Source organism: Mandrillus leucophaeus, unplaced genomic scaffold, assembly GCF_000951045.1.
Source record: "Mandrillus leucophaeus isolate KB7577 unplaced genomic scaffold, Mleu.le_1.0 Scaffold53, whole genome shotgun sequence".
Taxonomy (NCBI): Eukaryota; Metazoa; Chordata; class Mammalia; order Primates; family Cercopithecidae; genus Mandrillus; species Mandrillus leucophaeus.
Window position 1 is genome coordinate 70,549 of NW_012105697.1, and position 12,100 is coordinate 82,648.

The 12,100-nt window shown below is 51.5% G+C and overlaps 1 protein-coding gene across 1 annotated transcript; it reads right to left on the minus strand.

Annotated features, from left to right (window-relative positions):
• Nucleotides 1–224: 224 nt before the first annotated feature.
• Nucleotides 225–11,274, minus strand: LILRA5 (leukocyte immunoglobulin-like receptor, subfamily A (with TM domain), member 5). Its single transcript, XM_011997005.1, has 10 exons — nt 11,241–11,274; nt 10,777–10,812; nt 9,259–9,552; nt 6,921–6,962; nt 6,649–6,807; nt 5,880–5,930; nt 5,568–5,728; nt 1,170–1,281; nt 699–983; nt 225–538 (listed from the first exon to the last, which is right to left on the minus strand). Exons 1-10 carry the CDS (start codon nt 11,272–11,274, stop codon nt 225–227), a joined length of 1,488 nt encoding a protein of 495 aa, XP_011852395.1.
• Between the last annotated feature and the right edge of the window lie 826 nt (nt 11,275–12,100).

The window sequence follows — 12,100 nt, forward strand, 5'->3', positions numbered from 1 at the left end:
CCTGGAGGGAAAGTCGAGTCGGGACTCGGAGGGGCTGGTTCCTCCCACGCCCCTTCCTTCTGGAGCCTTCTTCACTAGGGTTTCCAGTGTCCTTGTTTTTTTCTCATCCTGTATTTGTGTCCCCAGGACCCACGTCTTCCCCTCGTCTTTTCTTCTTCGTGGGCTAGCCTGAGGGTAAGGCTCCCAACAGCTCAGCCGCTGCCCTGACTTTGTGTAAGGAAAAGCTACGGCTTCTTACCTGACACCAGTAGCTGCAGGGGGTCACTGGGTTCCGACCACACGTACGGGGTGTTGTTTTCATAGCCATAGCATCTGAACGTACCCCTGTTGCTGAAGGTCAGGGGACCCACGGGGAACAGGGCCTGGAACTTTCCATGGTTGTGTTGGTGTGAGTCCAGGGTCCAGGAGAGCCTGTGGTCTCCTTCCTCGATCAGAGTGAACCTGCCCAGTCCCAGCCGTGAGGCACACCGGAGGGTCACGTTCACTCCGGAGGTCACCACAGGGCTCGGCAGGGTGGACAGGCTGGGTCTGCTGTAGGCTTTCAGGAGAGAAAAGGGCAGCTGTGTTTACGTGGGGCTCACACCTCCCACTTTATCCCACAAGGCTGGGCTGTGAGAGGGGAGACCCCTTGAAAGCTAAGAGCTGACCCCCTTCCTGAGGGCAGAGCCTGGGGCTGGGACCCCTGAGTGTCCTCTTACCTGTCACCACTAGCTCCAGGGGGTCGCTGGGCTCTGACCAGCCTGCAGGGCTCTGATAGTAACAGTGGTATCGCCCTGCGTGTTCCCACATCATGGATGGGATGGAGAATTTGACCTTGTTTTCAGACTCCAGTGTTTTTAATATGTGCCTCGACATTGAGTTTCCCTCTTTATCCAGACGGTACTCCTGGGCCTCCAGGGTGCCCTGACACCAGATGGTCACGGGCTCTTTCCAGATGATCACGGGACCTGGCTCGGCCCACAGGATGGGTTTGAGTAGGTTCTCTGGAAGGAAACCACAGGTTAGGTCTGAAGATGTCCCCAACCCTCAGATTCTGGCTCTCAGCCCCAGGACCCCCTGTCATCCCCATCAGTCAGCCCAGAACTGCTGTCTCCACCCCCAGCTGCCCAGGGGTGGTCCCTTGTCTCCAGAGAGGAGGAGGGACCTGGGACAGCTGGGGACAGACTCACCTGCCTGCACGTGGGTCCTGGGGCCCAGGCTCAGCCCTGGAAGAGATTCCCTGTGAGAGATTTGCCCCCAAAGCCTGAGCAGGTCTTCTTTTCCTCGAGCCCCTGGGGTGTCCTAATTGACCAGGGCCTGGTTATGGATTGGGGTCTCTCTCCTAGACTAGGGTCGCTCCTCCCCCTCTTAAGATCTCACGAAAGCGGAGCAGGGTTGTGAGAATGGAGGTCATGGCATCTCCTCCTCCTGGCCCTGGCTGTGCAGGCAGGTGTGAGCACGGTGCCCGTAGACAGACAGACACATGGTGTGTAGGCACACGGACGCTGGGTCCTCCCCATCACGAGGTCATCCCATCAGCAGCCGCACAGAAAGAGGAACTGCCCCTCCCCAGGAGCCTGGCTCTCATTTCCCAGCCCCTCTGGAAACAACTTCTTCTGTAAAGACTTCAAGGGCAGAAGAATAAGATGAGAAACTCAGCCCAGGGCTGCAGGGGACTGTGACTCCTGTAATCTGTGAGGACCTTGTTGCTCAGCCAACATGAAGTGAGCCCATGAGGGTGAGGAGCTGCAGACCCCACTGTCTGTTTGGGGCAGAGACAGCAGGAGTAGGTGGGGCTGTGGTGCCTCTTGCTCTGTTCCTCAGCTTCATCTCTTTTGCTCAAAGGTCAACCCCCTACATTTTCAAATCTTCTCATTCCACTCACCCAGCACCTTCTGTGACCCCCAAGTAGGGTAAGGCATGGAGTTAGAGTGAGAATCACCCCCACTTTCATGACTTTTTTCATCCCTTTCTGAGATAGGTTTGCCCTATGACTGGTCCCTGCTGTTTTTTCTTCCTTTTCTATACCAGGCCAGGGCTCTCCTAGCACAGGGATGCATGCTGAGGGTTTAGAATCTTAATGGATGTGGTGCTTGGAGCTCCTGTACTGAGACCAAAATCTTTAGGGGGTCACTGGGCATAAGGAGGAGCTATGTGGACCACAGCATTAGTAGGTCCCCCTGTGGGCTAAAGTCAAAGGACTTAGTGTAAACTTGGCCTGAGAGAGTAAGGTCATGTCTTTCAATCGATGGTTTTGGGGAGGCGCAAGTGACCTGTCCTTGGACAGACAGAAGGTACCCAACCAGATCTCTGAGTAGCACTGCAAGGTCAAATTCTCTCCCGAGAACACTAAGGGTCCTGGCTCAGACAAAGGGAGGGTTTCTTGAACATTTCTAGGAAATACCAAGGTTGTAGTGTGTACAAAGCAGCCCGTTCCCACAAGTCCTGGACCCTGAACCGGGAGACTGGCCTCCTCTCTCAGCTCCTGTTAGACTCTTGGTGTGGGTCTGTATAATCTCCAGGCCTCTCACGCTCCTTTTCTAAGTTGCTCTCCTTGGATCACTGCCTCATTTTCTCCTCTACTCTAGGACCGTCTCCCTGGACCCTCATCACCAGGGATGACCCTGGTCCCAGGGCCCTGAGCATATAATCAAGACAGGGGGCTAGGCCGGGCACGGTAGCTCACCCCTGTAATCCCAGCACTTTGGGAGGCCAAGGTGGGTAGATCACAAGGTCCAGAGACTGAGACTATCTTGCCTAACATGGTGAAACCCTGTCTCTACTAAAAATACAAAAATTAGCCGGGTGTGGGGCGTGTGCCTGTAATCTTAGCTACTTGGGAGGCTGAGGCAGGAGAATTGCTTGAACTTGGGAGGCAGAGGTTGTGGTGAGCTGAGTTCACACCACTGCACTCCGGCCTGGCAACAGAGCGAGACTCTGTCAACAACAAAAACAAACAAACAAAAAAGACAGGGGGCTAAACGGGAGCTCCTCATCTGCAACCAAGTTGTCCAGTGGGCCCTGGGGGCTGACTACAGGTAGGAAACACTGTGTCCACCATAGTGTCTGTGCCGGCTCCCATGAGTGTGGCTCACAGGGGCCAGGGGGAGGTCAGAGCTGCCCATCTAAGCCCAGAGGAGATGTGAACCTCTCCCTCATTGCTGGTCAGCACAAGTCGGTGAAAGCCAGACACCAAATGACACTGGAGGGTCAGGCTGTCTCCTGAGGGCACCTGTGAGCATGGCTGGGCTTAGCGGAAGTGCTGGGGGCTGCCTGTGCTCCCCTGATACCAGCAGATAGTGGTGTTTTAGGGAATAAACACCCTATATTGCCCACAAGGATCTGCAGGGATAGGGAGTTCTCAGTGGGCTCATCCTGATGCCTCCCACTCTGAGGTTCTGTCCCTAAGAGGAGAGTGTCACCGAATGCCTCACGTCACCCTAGGGTTTCCCTGGCACCCAGCATGGAATAGTAATTCTGGGGACCTTGTGGACAGATATAGTCAAACAGAGGCTCTCATACCTGGGGGATTTCTCAAGAGGAAGCTTGAGATGCAGAGAGTCCCTGGGCTGTGACCATGCCTACGGGTAGGAGCTAGAAGAACCATCGTATCTTTTTTTTTTTTTTTTTTTTTTTTCCAGATGGAGTTTCACTCTTGTTGCCCAGGCTGGAGTGCAGTGGTGCGATCTCAGCTCACTGCAACCTCCGCCTCCCAGGTTCGAGTGATTCTCCTGCCTCAGCCTCCTGAGTAGCTGGGATTACAGGCGCGCGCCACCACCCTTGGCTAATTCTGTATTTTTAGTAGAGATGGGGTTTCTCCGTGTTGATCAGGCTGGTCTCAAACTCCCGACCTCGGGTGGTGCGCTCACCTCGGCCTCCCAACGTGCTGGGATTATAGGCGTGAGCCACCATGCCTGGCTGAACCATAGTATCTTTGGTTCTCTGCATGGGTGCTGTTCCCAGGGCACACAGGGAAGAGACCTTGGCCCCTCTCATGAGAGAATCTCAATTCCATGTTTCAGGGCTGGTCAACTCCTCCTTCCTTCAGCAGATGGAAAGTGCCTGATGTGTCCAATGACAAGAGAGAAGCAAGCAACTCATAACATAAACAAGGTTACCAGCAGATTTCTCAGCAACAATTTTTCAGGCCAGGAGAGAGTGGGATGATATATTTGAAGTGCTGAAGGTAAAAAAAAAAAAAAAAAAAATCAATCCTGCCAACAAAGAATAAAACATCCAGTAAGGTTAAGAGAGATAAATACTTTTTCATACAGATAAACGCCATGGAACTCATCGCCACGAGAACTGCCTACAATGAATGGTAACAGTAGTTCTTCAATTTGAAATAAAATTACAATGAAAACATGAAAACAAATAACAGCATAACACTTACCGTGAAGTAAAACATAGTCAAATTCAGAATGTCCAGTGATGTAATTACAGTGTAGAAACCACTTTTACTCTAGTAAAAGAGTTAAAAGACAAAAATACTAACAGTAATTTCACCTAAAATAATTTGTTAATGGATACATAATATATAAAACCTGGAAACTGTTACGTCAATAGCATATGTGGATACCAGAAGTTAAAACATACAAATTTTGCATACAATAGAAGTTAAGTTTTTATTAGCCTAAAAAAATCAGAAAACAACAAAATGTCAGTCATATGCTCTTACCTAGAAATAATTGCTTTAAATGTAAATGGATTAAATTCCCCAATTAAATGACACAAAGTGACTGAATTAAATATATAAGATCCAACTCTGCAACCTAAAAGAGATTCATTTTAGCTTTAAGAATACAAGTATGTCGAAAGTGAGGGAATAGAAAAAGTTATTTCACACAAATGGAAGCAAAAAGAGAGCAGGGGGTACTTATACTGATATCAGACAAAATGCAATTTCAGTCAAAAATTACAATAAGAGACAAACAGGATTATTATAATGGGGTCGAGTCACCATAAGGAGGTGCAGCTTGGGGCCAGCCTGGCTTATGTCAGTGACTGGTATCAGTTTTTTGGGAAAGCCAGGACAATGAGGTAACAGTTCCTGATTCCCAGCAGGCAGTTTTGAAGTGGGGTTCCGGGAGAAAGAAGAGAGTTTGGAGATTTCAACACGGGAGTTGTCTAATTAGGTGTAAAAGGGAGGTCCTAAATGGCGATATCACCAAAGGGACAGGAGTACACCCTCAGGAGACAACCTGGGCTGGGCTGTGACAGCCTCTGACACAGGGTAGGAGAATGGGGAAAATGGAAAGAGAGGTGAAGGTTGAAGAGAAATGAAATCCTGTCTTAGACCTGAGAGACAAAAGAGAATTACAAAGGAGGAGGGTGTAGGGTAGTGATTATGAGTATTAGACCTTAAGGAAAATCCTTGGATGCAAGAGACTGACAAACCGAGGAGAAGCTGGGGCATGTCACTGCTGCTCCCCAATGTCCAACTCAGATTCTGTCCGGATCCAACAGGGGCACCCTTCCCTCGAGGTGCTCCATGAAGCGCACAGTCCGAGATGGGCTCTGGATCTCCTTGGGCTCCAGGGTGAGCCTCAGAGCATTTGGAATGTCCCTTTTGGATCCTGGGGTCTAACCTGTCTGAGGGGAGCCCTCTTGTCCGCATTGCCAAGGTCATTATTGGCCCCCCTCTGGCTGTGCCAAGCTTCTGCCAGGATCACTGCTAGGATCAGCAAGACCACGCCGGCCAGGCTCATGCAGACAATGTTCTTCACCTTGCAGTTCTGGGTGATGGGGGCTGGAAGCAGAAGAAGAAGTATCACTGACAGGTGGAGAAGAGCCAGCCCAGGCCAGGATCCCTGACACAGAAGCTCCTTCTGCACTTTCCTGGACAGATCCTGCTTCCAAAACCCAGCACTTTCCCTCCACACAGTACATAGATGACTTACCTGAGGAGGAGTCTGCTTCTGTGGGTGAGGGGCTGACTTCATCAGGGGCTCCTAGGAATCAGAAAACACTGATGAAGGACTGAGGCAGCGTCTCCTCCCCTGCTTGGGCTGACCTCAGCATCCTGAGCCATCTGTGTGACAGTCCCTTTGTTGGAAATGCCCCAGCCCTGGATTCTTTGGCAACCACCCACAGCACCTTGAGGTCCCTGGGTTCACAACAGCCAAGTCTTATACAGAGTCAAGTAGAAGGCGCCAGGTTCAGGGTGAGGCTGCACAATTCACAGCTGCCATTGATCAAACCCAGCTGCAAGATATAGGATGATTCTCACCTTCTCTTGGAACCAAAATTCCCTAGGAGTCAACTAGGGGGACAACATGCCTTCTGTATTTACAAGGATGCAATCTGATTTCAGTGCCCGGTTAGTGTCCACCCAGCCCACTGCAAGAGGCAGGACCCCTGTTACCCTCAAAGGAAGGGGCAGAGCTTGGGATCCCTGGTTCAACCTTCTGTGTGCTCCCAGCCTGGAGTCTGCTGATCTGGCTCTGGGTGAGGGGCTGGGAGCTCCAGGGGGACCAGGGCTGCCTTTGCTCTGCCCAGCTCATCTCAGCCCCTTTATCTCCTGGGTAACTTTTATAGACTTCCCATTCTTCCACTCACAGCTTTAAATATTATCATCTGAGCTTCTTGGAAAAGGAATCAGGAATGGGATAAAGTTAGGATGGCCCCTGTGTGTCCATCCCTAAGAAAGCAAGGATGCATTCTGCTCACCCATCCCTTGGAGATTCCCCTCTGTCTTAATGTCCAGGGATCTCCTGGGGACATAGTTCTGAGCACCCAGTGAAGAGGACCCTGGGTGCTGATGGCAGGGGCTGGGCTGGGTCTGCTGGTGGGATCCCCAGCGCCAGTGGATCAGTAAGCACAGACCGTCTATAGAGGTGGTGATTGTCAGAACTCTGAGATCTGCAGGTCCTAAGAGCTCAGACTACAAGGACCATGAGGATGTCACTCTTCCTCCATGGGGCTGAAGCCATGAGTCCTACAGACACTGATAAAGCCCGAATAGGACCAGGAGCACCAGGACCCTGGGAACAGGGAGTGGGAGGATAGGAAGGGTCCAGAGAGGTCTCATGCTGGGCTCACAGCCTCCTAGAATGCTCCGTTCAAATAGCAGAGGGAGAAGAGGAGATTGGAACCCGCCCTTAGGCAAACTAAGGTCCAGACAATGGTGACCACTTAGCCCCAACAGGCCAACAGGGAGGCAGAGCGGTAGCTGTCTGTTTCAGAATCAGGGTGGGCGCTCAACCCAGTCACTTTTCATCCTTGTCACGTGTCAGGAACCACTGCCCTGCCCTGAGGCAACATCCCCTTAAGGGTTTGTGATATGGGATATATACATCCCCTAAAAGGACCATCCTTTTGTATCTTTTATATCAGTGTCCTTTGAAATCTTTGTCATCTTTTTACTATCATATTTTAAAATTGTACCTATATACTTCTATAGGTGCATATATATAGCAATATAAACACGGAAACACAGACACTTATACTCGGACACCCAGAACACACACACACACAGACACACACAGATACACACAGATATGTGGTCTTTATAATGTTTCCCATATTTAAAAATCACACTTGATATATAGATAGGTAGATGTATGATATAGATACACACGCGCAGACACACTCATGCAGATACACACACTTCTTTCTGATACTCTCTTTCTCCTCGTCACCCTCTTGGAGTCCCTCCCCAGAAGACCCTTTCCCAGAGGGGTCCACACATCCAGGGTTTCCCAGGACAGGTGTGGTGCGATGCCCTCCCCATTTGTGACCAGTATCGCCATCCACTCTCACTCTCCACATGGCGGATGCTCAGGTCTTGCTAGTGCTGATCTAGTGGGGACAGTAGAAGAGCCTTCCAGAGGGCACTGGGGAGCGCCGGTCGGTGACCGAGTGTGGAGTCTGGCTGCCTTAGAAAACCGTGGGACTTTAAAAATCATTGCCTCATTTTCTTTCCCCCACATGGTAATGAAAAGAGCATTTCCTTTGTGTTGTTGTCGAAAGGAAATGCTTTCGAGGATCAGACACAAAAATCCTATAAATTGGAATTGAAATGCTGGAAAATGTGGGGCTCCAGTGCTGAGAGAATGCCAGTCTCAACCCCATAAAAAGCCAAGCCCAACCTCAAGCAGGAGAGGGTTGAGGCCCCCACAGCACAGTCCCAGCACAGAAGTCCCTGGGAGTAGACATCCCAGGCTGAGGCTTCTGTTTCTCGGTAGCTGAGGAGGGGTCCCAGGAAGGGGCAGCTGCAATCCCCGCGGACTCCTGCGAATGAGCAGAAGGGTGGGGAGCTGGGGCTTCCTCTGTGCATCCCTGCTCAGCCTGGCCTTCATCTCCTGCCCCATCCACCTGGCCCTCTCCATCATAATCGAGACCCTCTAGACTCCCAGGAAAGGGACACAGAGACATGGGGGCCCAGGGAAAGTACCCTCTCTTCTCCAACTCCACTGAGGGTCCGGACACTCCCTCAGAACATGCTCCTAATCCCAGTACAATGGTCCCAGTACAATGGCACCAGGCACCAGCTGGTCCCTGGGCCATGGACTAACATAGATGAGGCAGGAGCTTCCTCAACTGGACTTGGGGCCAGTTGTATTTGAGGCTGACCTCACCAAGGGGGTTCACTGTGCCAACTCATAGGTACCCTAAATTACTTGGGGTAGTGTCACAGCCTCAGGATAAAGCAGGTGGATGCCCTCCAGGGCTGGACGACAGGGGCCACTCCGGGGCACTGAGAATCTGACCCTGCCATGTGGGTCACAGCAGAACAGAGAGAGAAAGGAGAAAAGACATTCAGCTTTAAAGGAGAAATGCCTACTTTCTCCTTCCCTGAGGTATGGGGGAGCCTCCTCGCTGGACCCCAGCTCCAGGACATCTCAAGGCTGACCACTCACAGAAGCATGGATGATATCAAACCAAAGTTTCCCCCAAAGTTCCATCCAGCCCTGGTCAGACCCTGTCACCTGCCCAATGGGAGGTGGGTCACACCCGAGGGGACGGGTTGCCTGGGGCTGTGGCAGGTTCTGCCTCAGTGGAAAGGAATAGGGAGCAGGGACTTCCTGAGTGAAAAAACAGTCATTCCCTTGAATGAGATCTATCTCCTACTCCATCCCTCCACAGCCTAGCAGGGCCAGCTCTGAGCCCACCCAATACTAGGGCTGAGTGTCCAGGCCCTCTGTGGTGTCCAGTGAGGGCAGAGGGAGAGGGGGAGGCTGTGGACAGAGCCACCCCTGCTGGGACGGGACCCTAGGACCTGGGGGCAAACCTGAGGGCCGAGCTGAGACTGGGGCAGGGCCCAGGTGACATCCTCACCTTTCACCACCAGCTCCAGGTAGTCACTGTACTGAGACCATCTGGTGGACTTCCTATAGAGGCAGCGATAACGTCCGGCATTTCCTTCACTTACTGAGTCAATACGGAATCTGGCCACGGACTCAGATGGACTAGCTTGAGACACATCCTTAGTATCATTGAACTTGGATCTATCCTCCCTCTCCAGGCGGAATGTGTGAACCCCAACCGGGCCCTGGCACAGGAAAGTCACAGACCTCCCCAGGGGGATCACGGTGCCTGGCTCAGCAGAGATGGTGGGTCTGGGCAGGGGCCCTAGGAGGGAAGCAGAGCAGGATGTTAGTGTCCTCCATGAGGAATGGGCTTCCCCTCCTTGTGAAGGGCAGGAAGGAAATAATGCAGAGACTGCCATGACCTCCACCGCATCGGCACTTGGTGCCCTCGTTTGAGTCAGAGCACTCTTGAGCTGGGTGTAGTGCTTTACGGAATAGAACAGCATACTTCACAATCCCAGGATCGGTTCTGTGCAGCCACGTGATGGTGTCTATGCCAATGAGATGGAGCCTTGTTGGTGAAATTCCCCAGAAGGGATGTTAAAGAGCATTAATTAGGCCAGGAGGGCCCTTTGTTGGGAAAAAAAAAAAAAATCTGGCTGGGCACGGTGGCTCACGCCTGTAATCCCAGCACTTTGGGAGGCCAAGGCGGGTGGATCACCTGAGGTCAGGAGTTCAAGACCAGCCTGGCCAACATGGTGAAACCCCGTCTCTACTAAAAAGACAAAAATTAGCCGGGCATGGTGGTGTCCGCCTGTAATCCCAGCTACTCAGGAGGCTGAGGCAGGAGAATTGCTTGAACCTGGGAGGCGGAGGTTGCAGTGAGCCGAGATGGTGCCACTGCACTATAGCCTGGGCGACAGAGTGAGACTCAGTCTCAAAAAAGAAAAAAAAAAAATCTGCCTTTCCTTCTCTTCTAGCCTGCAAATAAATGTGATGGCTGGAGCAACAACAGCCATTTTGCCTCAAGAGGTGAGCTTAGTTCTAGTGGCCTACAACTAAGATTACAGGTCAGAAAGAGGGAACTGGGAACCTAAAGCCCTCGGGACATGCTGGAGCTGTCACATGATCTCTGGTTGAGCTCCAGACAGGGGAAGTAGGTGTCTGGCAAGAAATGTGGGCAGAGGTTCTCCAGAATGTATCGGGGGTAAAAATCAACAGAATTCTCTGATTGATTAAAGGCGAGTTAACAAAAGAAGAATCCAGGATACCTGTCTGCTATCTGGTCCAGGACAGCCACTGAGAATGAAAGCAGGGTGGAGGGTGATGGAGAATCACCCTTGTGTGGGTGAGAAGCAGAGGTCCAGTTTTGGAGGTTCTTGAAATCAACTATTGGTATCTTGCAGGTATGTGGAGCTGTCGGGAGAGGACTGAGGGGGACGTTTGCGTTGTGTAAATTGGTGTTGGATGCCTCCCAGAGTCCACATGACTCCCACCCAGAGTGACCCTCGGGGCTGGGGTGGGGAGTCCTGCAGACGTGACTCACCTTCCTGTGTGTGGATCGTCTGGGCCAGGCAGAGCACTGGAAGAGAAGCCCTAGTGAGAACATCACCCACCACCGGTCAGCCTTCAACTGGAGCCAAGGGTCAGTGTGATGAGGGAAAAGACTGAGCTGCCTATAGTCTCCAAACCACCCTCCTCAACCTTAACTCTCAGTAGGATGGTTTCCTTCCCCAGGCAAAGTTCCAAGGAAACGCCTCTACCAGATACCCCTCTGCCTGTCTTATGTTGAACCCAACCCCATCTCTAATTTCTGTGATATATAAGAGGCCTCAGTTACCTCTGTGATCACCTCGGACCCAAGCGACCCCAAGCAGGCAGGTGCCTGCAGAGGGTGACTCTCCTCTCCCAGGGCATCAGATCATCTTGGGCCACAGACAGGGCCTGGACCCCCTCCCCAAGCCATTCACCCCTCTGTTTCTCAATTCCCACCTTTGTTCCCAAACTCACTGAGGCCCAGGAAGGTGGTGGGAGGGAGGTTCATGGCTCAGCCTCTCCAGTCCTCTCTGTCCTTGTCCTGTGATGTCGGGACAGGTCCTGCAGTCCGGAAGAGTGCAAGATGTTCTCACAGGGCCTCATGACAGGGCTCAACATACATGCCTCACAGGAAGGAAGGCAGTCAACTCTCAGTCCAAATTCAGCTTCCGCTGCGTGACCACAGGGAGGCCTTAGTTTCTGCAAGGCGTTTCTAGTGAGATATTTCACAACTAGGCTGAGCCCACATCCAGATAAAACCCACACATTGTTAACTGGTGACAGATAGATAGAATGGAGATCAAGGATGAATGTATGCAAGATGGATGGATGGATGGATACATGGGTAGATCGATGGATGGATGGGTGGATGGATGGATGGACGGATACATAAATGGATGGATAGATGGATGCATGGATGGATGAATGGATGCATGGATGGATGGATGGATGCAAGATGAATGGATGGATACATGGATGGGTAGATGGATGGGTGCATGCATAGATGGATGGATAAATGAATAACGGATGGATGGATGGATACACGGATAGATGGATGGATGGGTGGGTGGATGGATGGATGGATGGGTGAGTGGATGGATCAATAAATGGATGGATAGATGGATGGATGCATGCATGGATGGATGGATGGATAAATGAATAACAGATGGATAGATGGATGGATGGATACATGGATAGATGGATTGATGGGCGGGTGGATGGATGGATGGATGGGTGGGTGGATGGATAAATAAATGGATGGGTAGATGGATGGATGCATGCATGGATGGATGGATGGATAAATGAATAATGGATGGATGGATGGATGGATGGAT